Genomic DNA, 21,641 nt, shown 5'->3' on the forward strand with positions numbered 1-21,641 from the left:
TTTTTCAGATATTAATATCGGAATCGGTGCATCCCTAATATTGACACATGTGCACGTTTTACTTTCAAGCTCCGCGCCCCCCCTGCAATAGCTCCGCGCCCCACCTAGGAGGCGCGCCCCCCACTTTGGGAACCACTGGTTTACACAGGTAAACGAGGAACGATTCACACCTCACGACCAACTCCCGATCAGAAATCGCAGCGTCGCAAGAACACCAAACATGTTTGAAATTCAAATCGCTCCTCGTGAGAGTATCGCACTGTTGAAGCAGCTCCACGAGCCGACTCTCCCTGCGATTTAGTCGTACAGTTTGAGCTGGAGCTGAGTACACGATTTAAAATATCGCACAGTGTACGCCCAGCTTTAGCCGCAACATGTTTTGCGTTGAGGTGGTAACGAAGGGTGGAAGTGCTCCTGTGATAAGCGAACTCCTTCCTACATAAAGTGTAAATAACACTATTTTTGTTTGTATTTCCATCTGAAAGTTTCTTATATTTAAATTTCCCATCCACCAGCGTAGCCTCTTCAGTCATCTCCATCATGATCATCTTATTGTGTGTCCATAATCTGTATGCCCGGAACTCGCGCACTGAGAAACATTCCACGGTGCAAAAGTGTCTCGTCCGTTAAATGCGTTAAAATGCGTTAATTTTTTTAGTGCGTTAATTTTCCTGTAATTAATTAATCGAAATTAACGCGTTAAAGTCCCACCACTAATATATATATATATATATATATATATATATATATATATATATATATACAGTTGTGATCAAATTTATTCAACCCCCACTGAAATAAAGTGTTTTGGCCAGTTTGACATTGATTTTGATCATTTCAGTCATCTTATTTACAATTATATCAAAGAGGCACTTATAAATTAGACAAACATAACATAATATTTATGATGGAATAACCACAAATGTCTTTACTGTGCTCACATCATTATCAGTTTTATTCAACCCCCTAGTGACATTATTTTTTAGTACTTAGTACAACATCCTTTTCCAGTTATGACAGCTTTCAAGCGTGAAGCATAGCTTGACACAAGTGTCTTGCAGCGACCTATGGGTATCTTAGCCCATTCTTCATGGGCAAAAGCCTCCAGTTCAGTCACATTCTTAGGCTTGCGCACTGCAACTGCCTTCTTTAGGTCCCACCAGAGGTTCTCAATTGGATTTAAGTCTGGTGATTGCGATGGCCACTCTAGAATGTTCCAGCCTTTCATGTTCAACCATGCTCTAGTGGACTTGGATGTGTGCTTCGGATCATTGTCCTGTTGGAAGGTCCAACGTCTCCCAAGCCGCAGGTTTGTGACTGACTCCATCACATTTTCCTCCAAGATCTCCTGGTACTGAAGGGAATTCATGGTACCCTGCACACGTTGAAGCTTTCCTGTACCATTAGAAGCAAAACAGCCCCAAAGCATAATTGACCCCCCGCCATGCTTCACAGTAGGCAAGGTGTTCTTTTGTTCATAAGCCTGGTTCTTCCTTCTCCAAACATAGCGCTGGTCCATTGTCCCAAACAGTTCTAATTTAGTTTCATCTGACCACAGTACACTGTCCCAAAACCTTTGTGGCTTGTCCACATGACTTTTGGCATACTGCAGTCGACTTTTCTTGTTCTTTGGAGTCAGCAAGGGGGTGTGTCTGGGCGTTCTGGCATGGAGGTCTTCATTATGCAGTGCGCGCCTTATTGTCTGAGCTGAAACTTCAGTGCCCACATCTGACAGGTCTTTTTTCAGTTCCTTAGCAGTCACGCTGGGATTTTTCTCCACATTACGCTTCAGGTAGCGCACAGCAGTCGCGGTCAGGATCTTCTTTCTGCCACGACCAGGTAACGTTTCCACTGTGCCCTTTAACTTGAACTTGCGAATGATACTTCCGATAGTGTCTCTTGGAATATTTAACAACTTCGCAATCTTTTTATATCCATTGCCATTCTTGTGAAGAGCAATAACCTCTTCTCTTGTCTTCTGGGACCATTCTCTTGCCTTCACCATGCTTGGAAACACACCAGTAGATGTCTAGAAGGAGCTGAGTATCACAGTCCTTTTAAATCTGCCTAATTGGTGCTTATCATGCTTGATTGCTGCTCGTTGACATCCACAGATGTTTTCAATACCTGATGGAAAACACTGGAATGAACCTCTGTTCTTAGGAGTGGTAGTCGTAAAGGGGTTGAATAATTGTGTCAATGAAGAAATCACAAAAAGGCCATTTAATACTTTATGACAAAAAAAATTGATGCTATCTTAGTTGCATTTAGTTCTTTAACAAGTCCTTGTAAGATTTCATTATGAACACAATTACAAATGTGCACTGAATTCCATAAAACCCTTCGCAGCATTGGGGGTTGAATAAATTTGATCACAACTGTATATATATATATATATATATATATATATATATATATATATATATATACACACACACTAGGGGTGGGCATAGATTAATTTTTTTAATCTAGATTAATCTCACTGAAATCTTGAAATTAATCTAGATTAATCTATATTAAAATGGCTCATATGCGTGCTACCCAAGTAATGACTAAAAGTCAGTTTTTGAGATAAGGTTTCTTAATACAGAGGGTGCATTAGACCAGGGGCTCATCTCCTGTTTCCAAAATGCATCAATGACTGCTTGAGGAAGCTGTTCTACTTTGATACTTGAAGAAAAAAAAAACATGCTCAATAAAATGTAGGCTACTCGTGTTAAAAGGTTTATTCAGTTAAACATGAATTTGTAAGCCTACATACTGTACATTAAATAACATGTTTATTCAGCTAAACATATTTGAAATGTAAGCCAACATTTAGTACATTTAACCTCACGGACGTAATTTTCAAAAGTCAGTTTTGGTCCTCTGTAGTTTTAACGGTTAAAAAGAAATATTTAAATAGCGACGTATCTAGCGCTAGGACCATGCAGAAAACGACCGCTCCGAGCTCCGCTCCGGTAACACTTTAACACCCAACTTTAGGAATAGATTAACGGCGATAGTTTTTATATCGCCCGATAAGAGTATCAAATTACGGAGCCCCGTAGGGGTCACTGGCGAAAAAAAAATTTGAAGAGCAAAATCCGTAGGCACGGATTACTAAACCGTACGCAGTACGCAGAACAATCAGCAGTGTATCAAATACTTGTATTTGTATATATATATATATATATATATATATATATATATATATATATATATATATATATATATATATATATATATATATATATACACACACACTACCGTTCAAAAGTTTGGGGTCACTTAGACAATTTTGTGTTTTCCCTGAAATCTCGTACTTTTATTTTATTGTTGTATATTTACTTAATATACAACAAAGTATTGAGATGAACTTTTGTTATTGACCAAATACTTATTTTCCACCATTATTTGCAAATAAATTCTTTAAAAGTCAGACAAAATGATTTTCTCATTTTTTTTTCACATTTTGTCTCTCATAGTTGAGGTCTACCTATGATGTCAATTACAGGCCTCTCATCTTTTTAAGTGGGAGAACTTGCACAATTGGTGACTGACTAAATACTTATTTTCCCCACTGTATATATATATATATATATAAACTATATATAACTATTTATAAACACTATATAAAGTGCATTTACATCTATCAAATTAAATTAAATTCTCTCAACCTGAGACAACTGGTTTGTTCACAACAGAGGTAAACTTAACAATAAAACCTCTATTCTTAATTAAATAAATCAAATACCCAGTCTGGTAGACATTCAGGAACTTCAAGTATTTTCTTAAATAATATTTATATCGCCACCTTGAAAATGCTAATTTTTCTTCAGCTTGCTCCTGACTCGCCATTTCTCCATCTTCTCCGTTTGTGTCGTGTGTCACTGGTGTGCTTCGGCACGCGTGTAACAACACTGGCTCTGATTGGCTACTATAACGCTGCCTTAGCCAATCGCTTACTGATTTGTTAAGTTAAACAGGTGTTACACCGAGAACTGTGACCTATCGAGATCTGTTACTCCTCACTAGCCTGGGCAGCGGTCCGCTCGCATTACTGTTAGTATGTCAATATATAGTAACGCACCGCTTTTAATGACCAGTAACGTCAATGGCGTTGTAACGACAGGAAAAGTAATTAATTTGACGCGGTTACCTAACGCTGTTATTCGCAACACTGTTCCTCACCCAACTTGGTCATGAGAGATGAAATACTGTCCCATAACGTTCTAGAGGCCCAGCTGGAGGACAATAAAGCTAGACACGGACCTGTAGAACCTACCACAATAAAGCTAGACACGGACCTGTAGAACCTACCACAATAAAGCTAGACACCGACACATAGAACCTACCACAATAAAGCTAGACACAGACATAGAACCTACCACAATAAAGCTAGACACAGACATAGAACCTACCACAATAAAGCTAGACACCGACACATAGAACCTACCACAATAAAGCTAGACACCGACCTGTAGAACCTACCACAATAAAGCTACACACAGACATGTAGAACCTACCACAATAAAGCTAGACACTGACCTGTACAACCTACCACAATAAAGCTACACACAGACATGTAGAACCTACCACAATAAAGCTACACACCGACCTGTAGAACCAACCACAATAAAGCTACACACAGACATGTAGAACCTACCACAGGGGTCACCAACGTGGTGCCCGCGGGCACCATGTCGCCCGCGAGGACGTTATGAGTCGCCCGCGGGCTTGTTTTAAAAACAGCTCACTATATTGCCATGCACCAAAGCGCTGCATCGTTGATGTTTTTGCTACTATTAGCGATTGTCCGCGGTTGCTAGCGGTCTTCCCGCTTAGCAATTGACACGCGCACATGAACCCAACAACCCCCCCCCCAACAACTTTCGTCCCCCCCCCCCCCCCCCCCCCCCCCCCGGTCAACAGCTTTCTTTCTGGTAGCCCTCCGCAATAATTGGTATCCAAGAAGTAGCTCCCAACTTCAAAAAGGTTGGTGACCCCTGACCTACCACAATAAAGCTAGACACAGACATGTAGAACCTACCACAATAAAGCTACACACAGACATGTAGAACCTACCACAATAAAGCTAGACACAGACATGTAGAACCTACCACAATAAAGCTAGACACCGACCTGTAGAACCTACCACAATAAAGTTAGACACCGACCTGTAGAACCTACCACAATAAAGTTAGACACTTGCTCAGATAGCTCCATATGTGTACAGCCCCATAAGTGTACACTGGGACAATGAAGGCAAAACACTTAAATAGTGCATGTGACAGTAAGCAAAAGAAAAACAAAAGAAAAGTCCTGAACCAATCTACCCTAAAATAGTTCTGACTAGGCAGCCAGGCCACACCTAAGGGCTGCATGGGAGAGTGTGAGGCCCAGTGCAGTCTGCAGTAGTGCCTCTCTGCTCTTGCCCTACAGAAGTAGCAGTCGGCCTACTTGCAGGCTGAATTCCCAGCTCTCTGGACTCTGAAACATCCAGGTACTGCAGGGCTCTGTGGAGTCAGCTCTCCTCATCAGAAACTCCAGCCTGCAACAACACAGACAACAGCTGCTGTAAAAGGAAAAAAAAAGCAATACACTCCTTCAGTGGTTGTAAAGACACGAGTGCACATGCAAAACAAAATATATGCAGAACAGAAGACCATTCCATTACCCCTGGCTATGATTCAGACTAGAGTGAATTTCTTGGACAGCCAAATGAAGCCAAATCAGTCAACGGGTCAGAAGAGGCTGCTTGGTGCTTTGGCCCTCATTTTGAATTTTTCCTGCAAGCCCTGTAATGGAAGGTTTAAGGATACCGTCTAAGAGATACGGAGTCAATTAATTTAACTTTAGGCAAGAGTTTGAGTCACACACACGGTCTCTGACTGGTGAAATTGGGTTCGTCACATCAGTTAAATACACAGTTCCTATCTTCTTTTTTAGACCGTACATTTCTGTAGTATAACAGTATTCCTCTAGAGTTTGTCCAAGGAGGAAATGCAGCTGGGAATATTGGGGCTTTAGTTTGATAGCAGTAGCGTAATGAATGGCTGCCTGTTCCAAACAACCCAGTGCAGACTCCCCCGCCTCATATTGCATGCAGTGTTACCTGAAATGTTAAAGAAGAAAATCTGACACCATTGCAAATTCATTGCAGGTTTGGACATCCATTGGTAGCAACCATATAGTGACTGCATAGTGAAAGAAGTAGACACGTTAACACAAATGTACCATTAGGCCAAATACAAAGGCTTTGTCTCTCCTCCAACACCCACCATCTTTTGAAAATAAATTGGAAACTGGTAATTTGCCTTTTTTTGCCTTAGCGGCTGTGGAAAGTCTCATGCTGGGGAGGTGCTCTTCGTACTGGTTTCTCTGGCAATGAGCATGTCTGCATAAATCATCTACGTTTTCCATGTTCACGGCAGTCTGTAGTCTTCTCTCGCAGTTTCGTACCAGAAAGAAAAATATGTCATCCTAGATTTGTTTATGGGAAACGAATCTCCACCATTTGTGAAGCCCTAGAAATCCGCAGGGTTAACAGGAACTCTCTCCTGACCGAGAAGGCGCTCGGTCTGAATTTCCAGGTTACTTGAGGATGTGAAATACATTTTGTACCAGTTTGTTTCAGTAACTTCCTGTGAAGATGCGAAGTAGAACACAGAAGGCACAAGATCAATGTTTCTAGCAGATGTATGGTAAAAAAATATATATTTATATATTCTTTACTATCCTTTGTGTCCAAGTCTCCTGAGGGGTGGTAAGGGCGCTCTTTTCCATGTGCACCAATCTCTGCAAGCATCAGCCTGCTTTCACCTCCTTTAGAAACAAGTCATTGCAGTTTTATTCACAGTCCCCAAGTGTTGGCTTCAGAAGATTCAATGTTCCTTTTACAGTTTCACCGAAGCATAGCATCTTCTGCAGTGTTAATCATACCATGATGTGCAAAGAATCATTTGACAGTTTTGTTGGACATTCTCTCATCAAGGTCAATTTCCAGAACTTTCCCTGCTTCTCCCAATATACTCCCAGTAAATGGACCTTTGCCCTCCAAGATAGCATACCAATATATGGAGCAGAGATGATGGCCTTTGGCTTATGGCATCAAATATTAGGATGTCAACACAAAAAGCAATAAAACAAACAAAAAACACTGTAGAAGCCTTGTGTATTAAAAAAACTGATGCATTAATAATTTAATTAGTGTCTATTTTCATACAGGTCTATAGAGGGTATTTATGGATATGGGGCATTCAAACTCCATCTGGTCATTCAAGTCACAGAGGGTGACCAGTTATTGTCAGCACACATACATTTGGCAATGTTAGGTATGCATAGACAAAAGTCTGTTCATTCAGAGTACATTCAGTTCAGGCAATTTAAAACCTCTTCTCCTTCTCACCTTGAAAGACTCTACTACTTTAGTAAGATGTTTTTGTCCTATAAAATGAAGGTTTATTTGATTCATCATTTGATCATATTTGACCATATACTAACTTTTTAATAACATTTTAATATTCCAACATGGTGCATAAATTTGTACTACCACTCTCATACATGAAGATGCTGTCCACAATTTAATGTAGTCATTGTATTATTTTGTATTATGATTATATTATTTCAATATCCAATTATTTACAAATTACACATTTGCAATGTAGTTTAAAGAATACATTTAATGTAGAATTTAACAGTAGCCTATAGATCATTCTCATAAATACACTCACCGGCCACTTTATTAGGTACACCTTGCTAGTACTGGGTTGGACCCCCTTCAGAACTGACTTAATCCTTCATGGCATAGTTTCAACAAGGTACAAACATTCCTCACTGCTCTATTGGATTGAGACCTGGGGCCTGTGGAGGTCATTCAAGTACAGTGAACTCATTGTTGTGTTCAAGAAACCAGCCTGAGATGATTCACACTTTATGACATGGTGCGTTATCCTGCTGGAAATGCCATGTCTACATGCCTATGCATCGAGTTGCTGCCATGTGATTGGCTGATTCGACATTTGCGTTAATGTGGAGTTGGACAGGTGTACCTAATGAAGTGGTCAATCAGTGTACATACCTATGCAAAATTAACTTAACAAATCGTTCTGTAGAATAGCGCTATTCTATATTTTCTCATATATTATGTATATAATTTGCTGTAAGTCATCACACATCCACTGGCTTATGTTTTCCATAAGCCATACAGACTCGGCCATACATTTCCATACAGACCACCTGTGCTTTATTATGAGTAACACACCACTGTGACCAAAATAACCCAATTTTTTCCTCCACTGTGACTTGAGAATTAGTGCCATCTAGCGACAAACATTTGACAGTAATCGTCGTGTCGCCATCGACAGGTTCACCACAACTTGTTGCATGTCTGATACTTCGGGTTGCATAGTCAACAGTCGAAATTCACCATACATATACAAATAGATTTACAACAGAGCCATCTGACCGGGCCAGAAGATCGCCAGTTTTTAATAGCCTTATACAGAGCTGCGGGAGTGTGGACATTGGGAAAACACGCAGGATGAAGTTCACTCCCCTCCAAGGCCAGAGCGTTTAACTTAGCTGTGGTGGCTGAGAGCTTGGTCAAGTCAATGCGGTATTTCTTTGACGTGCCGTCCTCTGCAACCACTTCAATACGTCCGGTATCCCGCCATTGACGGAAAGTTCTTCTAAATCGGTTATCCATTCTTGACGAGACAGACCTCTAACTTTGCTCCAATATTCATAGCGCCTATAGTTACTTTATGGCAACATTCTACACAACAGCACCGAATCGTTAGGACTAGTAGAAGTACCGCCTCATACTTATCCGTTTTGTCACGAGTCAAGCTTTCTTTGAGTTATTTTTTATGCGCAAACAAGTGTGCCACTGTAAGTTTTCTACATCATCTCCTCTGAGTATTTTACTACCGAGAGCCAGGCCTGTTGACAGTCTTGCTGGGGCCCGGGACAAGAAAGTCCCCCCCCCCCCCCCCCCCCCGCTTACGTCATTTGAATTTTCTCTGTAACAGACAATCCTTGAGTTTACAAGGTGGAATTAAAGCACTTGTACGTCACTTTAAAGGTCCATTTCAATATTTCCCAGCACGTTAAACTTAATTAAGTTAAATATTTATACATATACTCGAAATGATTCGAAATAATTAGCTTTTTATCACATTATTTAATGGTGGTTTATTTTCAAAACGCCCGATCTTAACGTCTTCACGTTCTCTCATGTTTCGTCCTGGAATTACAAGAGGCTCGTATTTGTTAACGAAATACAAGAGAAATGTTCAGTCAGACAGATATTTGTTGTGAAACGAAGTAGTTACAATTTCAAGCATTTTCAAGTACTTTAGCCTAAATTCCAGCACTTTTCAAACCTGGAACACAATGCAACATTAAAATTTGTCAGGTAAATGTTTTTCATTTCTTTTCTGCGCTCCAGATTTCTGTTTAATTTAACTATGCACCACTGTATTTCCCGCTGTTGGGCGGGTACCAGTCGGTCGCTGGATCAAACCATTTTTCAGTGGGAGGTGGGGGTGTATGCACTTAATGGGAATTATGCAGATAGGTAAAAAAAAAAACATATATATTTTAGCCATTGAGCTTATTTTGAGTACAGAATTTTATATTAATGAAAGATTTCAAGATGACTTAAAATTTCTAGACTTTAAATAAAAAATAAATTGCTGTGCTCTTTGATGGGCCCCCCTGGCCCTGGGGCCCAGGACAACAGACCTGGTTGTCCCCCCGTCGACGGGGCTGCCGAGAGCTTTTGCTTCACATCCTGAAACAGACTTTCCCTAGAGCAACTCTCAAATAAAAGTAGTGTTAGATAAAGAGACAATACCCTGTGACTGTATGTAGTATTTCTTTTAATTATTGAGACAGGATATAAAAAGAACAGCAGAAAAAAAATATCCAGAGTGAAGCGTGTCAATTACAGACAAACTAAAACAGGCTAGTTTTGGCATGGTAGAGAAGCGATCTCAGTCCTTCCTGAGAGGAACCGTCTCTTCTCGGATGCCCTCCTTTGTGATGATGGAGATTTTGAGGGCATCACCAGTGTAGACGTCCCTCTCTGCGGCCGATATAAACACATCCTTCACCAGCTGCACAGCTTTCTCCAGGGATAGGGGTAACTGCTCCACATTCTCCATGTTCTTGAACCCAATCTAAGCATAATGAAAGCAGGTTAAACCTTTAGACAGTTTGAGTGGTTTATCTTCAGTATGCTTGATTACTCTGGATCACTGATAAAGAAAATAATATTAGTATTATACTGCCTGTGTTAATTAAGCTTTTCTATACAAATACAAACATACCTGGTTGTCAAGAAGAGGCTGTAACATTGCACTTGCTGACCCCCCTGCTTTGTAGGTGTCCCGCTGGTAGGATCCAACAGGATCAAAACTATACACTGCTCCTCGACCTTAAAGGGGTTTTAGAAAAGCACTTTTTGTAAGATTAAAAATACATTTTATTATTAATGTTTAGATTTCCAGTGCCATCCTTTTTTTTTTTTTTTGAACGGCCAACTTTAAATTGCATTTAACAGTAATATGAGGTAATAATGTGTTTTCAGCAGTGAACACAAACCAAGCCAGATGAAATTCAATGGCCACTGTACGCTTACCTTCCTCATCAAGGCCACCGATAATATTGTAAACGTAGTATGGGAAAAAACGCCTTCCATAGAGAATTGTTGATAGCATGGCAGCAATGGCTCCACTGGTCATTGACTTATTGTTTGCATGCTTGTACATCTATTTGAAAGTAGAAAGAACAAAGCACATATTGTATAGATTTGTAATAGATTTGTAAAAAATACTCAAAATCAAGCAGATACTTTAAAAAATCTGAGACAAAAGAACTACAAACAGGCAAATTACTAGTCCCATTAAAGTTATCAAGTTATAAGCTACTTCACTCATATTTTATTTTAGTAGTAGGCAAAATCAACGGTATCAAATGTTCTTGACAACTTGTCAGCCCAAGTTTTCCACCTTCCAAATCTATGAAGAACGTTTGAGGTCCAGAAGATACGGTTAACAGTTCTAGTTACATTCTTTATGCATGTAGTGTACATTAGGGCTGCACAATGTAACAAAACACTACACTGCGGTTAGACTGTTACATGTTACAAAAAATGTGTGCTGAATTTTGAGCAAAAGCCTTTACATTTGTTATTATTGGGAATGCTGTCATTCATGAAAGCACCCAGAGAAAACTTACACAGAACATCTAAGACAGTCACAATGATGACACGCGATTAAAAACCATTATAGACTTATTTGCTTAATTATTTGGTTATTTAATTTGTTAATGGACTTGCATTATATCAGTGCCTTCTGTCCTGCAAAAGCATAACTACTAACAATTCTGGATTAGTAACTCAATCTGCTGCTACAGCTATGAGTGTTGAAACTGAGCCTACCTTCAGCCTTGCATCAATAATTTTGGTCAGCGTCAAACAGTCACCATGGAATCCACTGCAGCCAATCACTGTTGTGTCTGTCCTGTGTGGGAATGAACCAGACAAATCAGACTCAGTCAACATGTCTGACATGTCTTCATTGCAGCCATGCAATAAAGCTTTTAAATGTATTTATATATTAAATCCAATTTCATGCTAGCATATGAAGAATGTGGTCACTTACAGTTTATAGCATTTTGGGGAATCGCGGCTGTGAATTGAATAGCCCTCACTTAAACGTGTGTCTGAAGCCACAATCGCAAAATCTTCACCTGCTACTGCCAGCACAGTTCTGTCAAAGAAATTGTACAAATAAGAAGCAGAATCTGAATGTTGCCAGGTATGTTAAAACACCAGGAATCTGTCTTGGTGACTACAAACACAACATACAAAATATAATGACACAGTGGCTTATTTATAGCAGAATAGGGAACAAACTTAACTTGAAAAATGTTGCTATTTTCAAATACAAGTCAATTTAAGTCAAGTCAGTTTAAAAGAAAGCCAACATATGAAGGTCTGGAGACAGATACGGTGCGTTTGTGCAACAATGTGAGTGTTGGTCTACTGTGGACAACGAGGGCCACAGGTTGACAGTCAAGGTAGGACGCATCTCACATGACAGTTTTCAAGTTTAGTACAAATAATTATATAAGGAGTTTAACGTTAGTTAGTCAGCTATTAAATTAAAAGTTATTCCCCGTACTAACTAGCTAACCACGGTAAGAAAAGTGAGAATATGTTAGCTAACCTAGTTAGCTAGTCATTTACTTTCAGTCCTTCAGGAACAAGCTAGCCTACTGGATTCAGTATATCAATGTATATCAATGTGTTGTGACTACTATATAGTGATTAAGTATTAATTTCGACATAATCCCCTCTCAACTAATGGATTAAAAACAATTAAAAGCTGAAACCCTGATGACTGACTGACTGACTGACTCGTCCTCGCTAGCTAACTTTCGCCTTCAAGGAAGATGACAACGCCGGCTTAGAAGAACATTTCAGAATTATTTGTTCTTACCCTCCATTAAATGCATATGGGGAAAATTTATGCTCTACCGGTCCAGTGTAGTGATAATCTTTCATCTTTCCATTATCTCCGAAAGAGTGTGTAGAAAGCATGGCTGCAACAAATTGAAACCGTAACAATTCTTCAACAAATCTCGCTGTCTCACTGCAACATGGCGGACGGAAGTTGATGTTCTCCTTTTTCCTGTGACGTTTCATACACTGTACAATGAAAAAATATATATAAAGCTATTATGCTCTTAACAGATTATTTTCTATTTGCCAGAACTGTTAGTTAGTATACTTTTTAAAAGCCCTGCACAGTATTGATTATCTTCAATGAGACATTTATTGAATTTACAGCAAAGAGCATAAAATAACCTATGTTTAATTATAATATTCATCCAACACTTATTTTACTTTGCATTGCTCTATTACTATACAAATGCAATGTTGGGATGCAAGCGAGAGAAACGTTACTCTTTATATTTTATTCCAGAATTCGAGACCAAATCGCCTCAGATTTCTTTCTGGAGTTGAATTGATACCACATAGAAGTTTGTAGAAGTTTTACAAACTGCGAATTCTTTTAACTGTGAATTCATTTGACAATAGAGCTCAAAAAGCTCCTGATTTGCCCGCCAACTAAAGCTTATCAACAGCTTTCTAGACTTTTACTGAATGATGTGGACTATGTGGCAGTTATTAAGTCTTTTTTGAATTTGAAAATTAAATGTCATTGTTCCCAATTGACAATTTATTCAAAATGTGAATTCTGACGATTGGAAATGCAATTTAGCTCAGATACAAATACATTTTATAACGTTATATAACGTATAACGTAAGCTAAGTTAGCGAGCTAACGTTGCCTAATAACGTTAATGTAAACGTTATGAAAAAATGCACAGATGACACCACTCTAAATATGTCGATAAAATATAAATCGTGGCGTCCTCTAACTTAACCAGAGAATTTGATTAGCTTCTATTTACAGCATGTTGATAGAGACACCAAACAGCCGTTCACGTCTTCAAGTTCAGACAAGTAAACCTGCGTTGATCCGATCCGATTTCCAACCTGCTCTATACTGAGTGGGTGGTTACGTCTGACACTAAAGCTGTCAATCATCCGCTGAGGTCCACGCCCACACAGCAGAAAGGCGACATAGAAAAAAACAACATTCAAAACATTTCTTTGAGGAAATATTTATTTTTCACAGATTAAAAAACATCAACAATTGCAGGACTTTTAAAATGCGGATTAGAAAGATAAACTGACGTAATATAAAACTGGACCATAGTCTGGAAGGTTATAAAAACCTGGTGTTGCATGTCCAACTCTAATGTTTGTCTTCTCCTACCTAAGAGACATGGGGGTATGCCACGAAGCAGGATCTCTTAGGGTAGCCAGATAAATTAATCTCAAAGTTGAGGACTGTCTTAATATATGGCTAAACTGAGAAATCCTTCTTTGTGGATCATTATTATAGTAGTTGATGTTCTTTTACCCAGTCTTAATTCTGCGTATGACACTGTAATGACTATTAGTAATAATAAGTCATTAAGGTAGGGAACTGGTGAAGTTTCTTGTGGATCTTGAATAGTTATAAATGATACATAGAATGGGTTCAAGCAATGAGGGGACAAGCAATGTTTATTACAGTCTTAACAAGTACCAAAGTTATCAAGCTTCTTTGAAGGTAAATAATAACTTATGTGTTTAGTTGTGCTTTTTGAGTGAATGTGTGAGGTCAAGTTATGAAGGTTACCCATAAAAAATATTAAATTTGTTTCTTTATTAAAGGGGTCACTCTGATTTACATATGATTTATACAGTATAGACTATCAACGGGATGCACAGCTGATGAAGCACATCTGCCCCAAATATTCTGTTCCACTATATTTATTTATTTATCCATTTATTTATGTATTCATGGACTATTGTACAAAGGGGTTTGAATGTGAATAGCCTATCTATCTATCTATCTATCTATCTATCTATCTATCTATCTATCTATCTATCTATCTATCTATCTATCTATCTATCTATCTATCTGTCTATCTATCTGTCTGTCTATCTGTCTGTCTGTCTGTCTGTCTGTCTGTCTGTCTGTCTGTCTGTCTGTTTTTAATGTTTTTGTTCATAGGGCTGATAGTACGGTTGTTTTATTTATGGGGTTGAAGAACAATCATCTTTAAATCAAGTTAATACTTATTTGATGAAAATGTGCTAAAATATTAACCGTGGACTCAAAACGCAAGTCACCAAAGGAAAAGTGTAGGTTAGTCCTCCTACCTTAATGTGTTAAGACCACCCAAAATGGGATCGACTTCCCGTGATCAGGTTACATGTTGGGTGGAGCACATAGTTTAGAGGGTGCCTGAACAGGACGGGTACAATAACTGCAACTGTTGACTTCGAGCGGTGTTCACAGCAGGCGGCCGATATCAAACATGTTTCGTTGTGGAATTGCCTATCCAAGATGCAGGTGGATTCTACCTCTTCTTCTGCTCTTCGCCGTCATTTTTGACATAATTGCAATCGCGGCGCAGTCTGGATGGGTGGAAGACGAAAACGCCAAGTCCCACTACGCGAGCATGTGGGACCAGTGCCGAGGCCGCAATGACAACTGGTCCTGCACGTCGCTAATGGGATATCGTAAGTTGGTCAAGAGTTATAACAGTATTACTGTACTGATATTATGTGTTCTACAAGTGGACACGAGAAGCCTGGGTACGAGTTGGTGAACACAACCCTAGACCCGAGTGAGTCCCGGGGACGGAAATGTAGCAGGGTCGGTCTGCACGCCACAGGTGGACCTTAACTAAGACCGACACTGATGTTTTAAACTCAGTATCGCTATTAATTCGTAGTCTATATGAGTCAACATTCGTACTTTTAAATGATTCGTTTCTTAGGTTCTTTTAGCAGTATTTGTTATGCTTGTTGTTATGCTTATTGAACATGATAAAAGTTACGAAGAGGTACGTTACGAAGACTTAAGCTAACCTTACAGTTTGCTTGTTCTGGTCATAACCAACGCACTGGACAGTAAGAAAAGTGGCATTGTATGGCCATTGAGATATTGGGTAAATTTGTTCCTTTGAATATTAAACACGTTAGGGCTGGTAACTCGGTCTTAATAGTTTGAAGGAGAACTTGTTAAACCGGTAGCTGATACAGGTGAGTGCGTAACTCTCCAAGTCAGCCATTTTGTGTGTTGTTTATTGTAACGCGGCCCCAGAGCGAACAGATCCTCGGTGGTTTCTTTCATAACACAATTAAACGTTTCACTATGTTACATGTATTTTTTGTTGTGCAATTCACAGATGGCTAATCAGCCCCCAAAATGTATGCAAACTCCATATGTTTATGCTTGAATTTTTTTGTGATTTTTTGTGATTGTAAAAGTTTTTATTTTTTTTTCCACAAAGTCCTCTCAGTTTTTGCCCCATCTTATTATGTTTATGTACTTCAGGTAAAGATTTCAGAGATTCTCTGAGTTTATTTGGAGTGACAACAACCACACCCTTCTGCTGTCAGACTTTAAGTCATAGGGTGCATCAGGGCTGTGTCAGGGCAGTCTCGCCCAACCCAAACACGCCTTACAGACCTGCCTAATGTAATCTCTCTCAGCGCTGGAGGGGTGGGGGGTTGGCATAGCCAACATGTTTTATTGTTACAGCTTCATAATTATCAGTTTTTATTGAAATTATCAGTTGGTTTATTTCTCTTTAGGCAAATTCATAGGTTGAAAGTCAAGTGATGCAATTACAGGGTGGAGCAAGTGTCTGTGGAAACTAATATGTCGTTTTTTTATGTCACACTGAGTCATCAGCACTTCTTACTAAAGTGACAATTAAATTGCAGAAACGCATTAAAAAATTACACTCTGCCCAGGCAAGCTTCTTTAGCTTTTTTTAAGGATAATCTTTTTTCTTTTTTTTTTTTTTGCCAGTGTACAGTAACTGTATTGCAAGCCTGGTTTGGACAAACTTCATGTCCCTTCACGTCCCTATAGCTACATGCTCAATTAATTCCTCAATTTTTGTGTACCTTGAGTACCTTGAGTACAGGGCCGGAGTGGGCCCCTTTTTCAGCCCGGGAGTTTCATGCCCAAATCCGGCCCAAAATTATTTTCCCCTCCCAATCGGCCCAAACTAGAGATTGACATGAGCTGGCCCATCGGGAATCCTCCAGAATCTCCCGATTAGCCACTCCGGCTCTGCTTGAGTACCAAATAACTCACTCCTGTTCTGCAAGATGTTTACTAGCATTCCAAGTATTATAACTATTACAATAAGAAAAAGAGATTTGTTAGCTATAGTAAAAACATCGTTGTTGATGCTGAGTTAAACACATCTCTGTCTCTCTCTCTCTCTCAGCATGGGCTCAGGCTGTTGCTGCGCTAATGATCATCGGCCTAATCCTCCTCATCATAGCCTTCATCATCTCCTGCATTGCACTCTGCTGTACCCTCAACATTACCGCCCTCCCCTTCATCGGGCTTCTCCTTTTCATCGCTGGTAAGAGAAACATAATATATATGATTATAAAATATAATTTGTCTGTCTTTACTCAGGTCGGGCATTTTAGTTAGTCTTCCAAGATCTATGTAACAACAGTGAGAGGTAATGATGGATTGAACTGTGGCCTCTCCCCATATTTTGTGAATGACTCAAAGGAGACATGAGTCTCGTCTTTGTTTTGATTTTCCACCCTGTGTTGAGTCAACCCCCAGCGCTTTGGACACTAATTTAATGACACTAAGTGACAGCAGTTACATGAGGCTGAACAGGCCTGAACAGCCAGCTCTAGCCCTGAGCTCTTTCTGAGTAAACTATGGGAGTTGTGCACCGTCCTGCGATGCCATTGGCTTTGTTATGCTGTTTCCATGGATACCTGGGAGTGTACTTTTGACTTGTGAGGACACAGAACTGAAAGTGACACTGCCTACTTCTCCTGCTGACACACACCCACAAACCAGTCTACGCACAGGCTTGGGAAAAACCTGCTGCCTGCCCTCTTATCATTCCTCGCTATGATTTGCTCTTTTGGCAAAATAATATTAATGATACTAATAAATATAAATAAAAAACAATAATATTTATTAGACTAAAAGAGAAACCTGGGCCTCTTTGCTTACGCTACTGTCCCGGAGACCCAGCACCAGATAAGCGGAAGACAATGAATTGAAATGGATGGAATGATATTAATGATAATGATGCTATTAATAATAATCATAATAATACTAATAATAATGATTATACATCCTCAGGATTTTGTAGATCTTATAATGATCTTTTAATAATTTTTAGCTTTGTGGGAGAGCAGGAAGAGCCTCTCCTTTGAGCCTAATCTTGTCTACAGCAAAAAATAAAATCTCCTTTCACACGCCCATATGAAAGAACCGTTGTCACACGCCCATACAGGGTGAGGCACTTACTCACATCTGCTTGAGACTTTCAGTACAGTCGTGACAACATCTTACTGGTATTGTTTTTGCAGGAAGTGCCTGCAGACAAATACATTTTAAAAAACTCATTTGTTTAAATCAGCCCGTATTACATGGTGGTGACATATTTGGCATTCAAGAATGCACATTCAGTCCCTCTCAACCTAGATTCATCTGAGGGTTGTCATAACATACTTTTGCTTTCTGATGCTTTGAGATCCACAAGGCAGTCTGGTTTCCACAAATTGTACGATTGGAATTTAATATAGTGGCCCTGTGTGGTTGGTTTCAGTGTTTGTGTAATATCACACCTAACCTCTGAGGCCTCTCAGAACTCATTCATTTGCTCATAACATTTCATTAATCAAAAGGAAACAAGCTAGCTACATGTTTATAAGTCACAATTAAGCAAAGAGGTGTAATGCTAACATTTTTAATGCTGTATTTAAAGAATGAAATGGAGTGTGACTTTTCTAAATGATGTCAGATTCATTCAAATCAACTCTATAAAAAATCAGTACCTTTATATATGATTGCTCATTTCCAAACAAGAGATTTTGATGGGTTATGTGTCTTATGCTCTGTGTGGCCTGAATCGTAACGTTTTGTAAATAATCATAAATGTTGTGTTTGAATCACAAACACATGAAACCACCTGCTTCATTTTTAGTCATACCCGCTTTGATAAACCTATGATTTAGTAGACAAATCTGATGATTCTGCATATCCAGGTGAAACTTTACTGCTTGGAATTTGAGGCCAGTCAGAGCAAACCTTTTCACAGAGCAGACATCCAGTAGGAACACAGGAGCAGTTTTTGTTTGTGGGCTGCTTATCGTTAAAATGGCCATGAATACTTCTTTGACTCATTCGATAAGCTCTTTTACATTCTAGAGTGAAGTTTTGAGGGTTTGGTTGGCTGGTTTTTGTTTGTTTTAGCCTAGTTGTCTGACCGTGTCTATTTGTGTGGTTTCAGTTGTTGTTCAGATCATCGCTCTCATCATCTACCCAGTGAAGTTCAATGAGCTGATCTTCGAAGGCCGTTACGACTACACGTGGGCTTATGGCTTTGGGTGGGGAGCCACAATCCTCATGATTGGCTGCGGGGTTCTCTTCTGCTGCCTACCTCGTTATGAAGACGAACTCACCGGCTTGGAAAAGACCAAATACATCTACACTTCCTCCTAAATAACCCCTTCATTCCTACCATGCCTCACAGTTTGAGCAATGTTCTTTATAAAAAATCTTTATATTTTGACAAAGACTTTTATATATTGACTGCATTAGAATATAATCTAAAGCCCCAATCAGGAACTGGTGACACAGCTCTACAATTTGCCCAAGATTAAAGGCACGGTAGACATGTGTACAGTATTATATGCCTTATAGTTCAAAGGTCTGTGTTTTCACGATACCAGAAAAAAGCTTGCCATATATTTTGCTGCAGTTCCTGCTTGGGGTTTTACTTGGTCTCTGAGGACACTGGTTAGCGCTACACTGTGCTGGTGGCCCTGGTGGGTGCTGCTGGGTACTCACTTTGGGCCACACCAGGAAAGCAGCGCTTTGCTTTTCAGCATTTTACTAACTACTTACACTTTCCTGTGCAACACTAAGCCTGGATCAGCCATGAGCGGTCACAGATGGGTTCGCATGGACGTGCAGATCTGTGGCAGTGCCTGGGTAGAGCATCCATAGATGTTTACCTGAGCTGCCAATAATGGTTGTGTCCTGGTCACTTTTTGTTAGAAATAGCGCTATATGTTATATGTTAGTATAAATGGGGTTCTTATTGTTGAAAATGTTACAAATAACATAGCTAGTACTTTTAAAGAATATAAATATACATTTTACTCAGTATGCAAATGGCTGTCTAATTTTCAGTTCAGTTCTGCTAAGTTGTGCTAAATCTTGTCACATCCTACCAAATATACCACTTTGGCAACATGCCTATATTACAGAAGTGCTCTTACTATCCTAAAATGCTGTATAGATTGTGTGTCTGTGGTATGGTTGGTATGAATGGATTGATGAATTTTTACAATATTAGAAGCCCTTACCCTTATCAGCAGTAGTGCAAATATGTGTAAGGCCTTCGTGTTAAGGGTTTCCATTAGTCATTTGTACCTTTCTAAAAGATGTTTTTTTCTACTGTTATAAATTTCGATACCAATATTGAGCAAATGTAAAGTTTGCAGCATTCCGTTAAGAAGTTAAATAGAATTCTTATTTAAATAGCATTTTTACATGATTAATCAAGACACACTTTATATTAAGATAGAAATGAGAAAAAATATTCATATTGCACACCTGGTTTCTAGAACAAGGAGCTCTAGAAAAAGGATGTGCAATACCGCTGTAGAAACACACTCAAAGTGAACAACCTCGTAGATTCTGTTTAGAACCTCAGAGCTGATGATTAACACCAGACGCACCTGAAGTGACACACCTGCTGTTAAAAATCGCTACGTCAAATAAAAATTCACAATACTAATGTCAATGGCTCACAAAATAACGAACCATTGGGTGAAAATGTCAGCAAGAACTGAAAATAAACTTGGGTTGGGTGGAAGACAGGGCCTGGGGGCGGGTGTGAAGTTGAAATGCTGTATATGAACATGAGCTGCAAATCATTTCTTTATTTGAATACACATGCCTACATCTCTAATTAGTTTAATTATGTTTATAGTTATATATGCCACATTATTGAATATAAGTGCTTACAATATAGAAATATTATGTTTTACCTGTATTTTGCCTGGTATCATTTTCTGAATTATAACATTAACCTAGTTCATATAAATAAATGAGATGTGCATGGTGCCGTGTGTCTGCATTAATATAACACTGTTATGCTTCCTTTCTCTCCATGTTCCTGTTCTCCATCTGCCCTGTAATCTGATGCTAATGTTTGCTATTCAAACAAAGGCCACTGCCTTCTGACTAAACATGCCATCTGGGTAGGAGATAGTAGGAAATGTTTGAAAAAGCATCTAGTCACTACACACTCATTAATGAAATATAGCAACTAAAGCTAATCTGTGGCTCAGACCTGATTCTGCCCTGTGTAGCTATCCGATATGCACGCACCTGTTCACACAATGAGCAATCCTTCACAAACCTGTTTCATATTTGGACACCACTCGCATATCAACATAGCCATTTCAGAAAAATCAATAAATCAAGCAAAACAAGGTGTATTTGTTTATTTATTTTTCTGAGAAAGAAATTCCACACTATTTAAAAAAATGTTTAAATGCTCAGGGGAAAATATTCCCTTTGTGCACATTGTCATCGAAAGGCAATTGGGATTCACTGTAGCTGAATTGTGAAATTCCTGGAAAAATGCAATACTTTGTTTTAGTGAATCATCTACTTCCATTATCTACTATTACTGGTGAATCATAGCTTTGTAAAACGTAACCAGTTTCATTCTAATGTAATAGAACACAAATGGAATGTGCAAAAATACACAACATGTTGCATGATATCTATTGCCACAAGGTGGCAGCATACAACTTTTTTAGTATCATGATTCACCGTTTAGTGCCTATCAATTTGTGTGACGTCATTAGACCTGTCTGGCTGTCATTGCAAACACGGACAGTGCATATTGACCTAAACAAAGAGTTTCAGCATTCAGTTTAATTCTGCAGCGTCTATGTTATGTAACATACTGCCTGCAACGAGTTGTGCTTTGTTCCTGGCAGG

General features: G+C 39.1%; 2 protein-coding genes across 2 annotated transcripts; one reads left to right on the top strand and one right to left on the bottom strand.

Moving 5' to 3' along the window:
- Positions 1–9,848: 9,848 nt before the first annotated feature.
- Positions 9,849–13,577, bottom strand: psmb1 (proteasome 20S subunit beta 1). The gene is made up of 7 exons (XM_076975294.1): positions 13,471–13,577; positions 12,492–12,700; positions 11,652–11,759; positions 11,429–11,510; positions 10,628–10,757; positions 10,317–10,423; positions 9,849–10,166 (listed from the first exon to the last, which is right to left on the bottom strand). The coding sequence occupies exons 2-7, from the start codon at positions 12,695–12,697 to the stop codon at positions 9,981–9,983; spliced, it is 819 nt and encodes a 272-aa protein (XP_076831409.1). The 5' UTR covers positions 12,698–12,700; positions 13,471–13,577; the 3' UTR covers positions 9,849–9,980.
- A 1,268-nt stretch (positions 13,578–14,845) lies between these two features.
- On the top strand, positions 14,846–20,752 carry perp (p53 apoptosis effector related to pmp22). Its single transcript, XM_076974193.1, has 3 exons — positions 14,846–15,136; positions 16,864–17,004; positions 18,910–20,752. Exons 1-3 carry the CDS (start codon positions 14,932–14,934, stop codon positions 19,119–19,121), a joined length of 558 nt encoding a protein of 185 aa, XP_076830308.1. The 5' UTR covers positions 14,846–14,931; the 3' UTR covers positions 19,122–20,752.
- Positions 20,753–21,641: the final 889 nt, after the last annotated feature.

The sequence above is a fragment of the Brachyhypopomus gauderio genome, chromosome 15 (assembly GCF_052324685.1).
Source record: "Brachyhypopomus gauderio isolate BG-103 chromosome 15, BGAUD_0.2, whole genome shotgun sequence".
Lineage (NCBI taxonomy): Eukaryota > Metazoa > Chordata > Actinopteri > Gymnotiformes > Hypopomidae > Brachyhypopomus > Brachyhypopomus gauderio.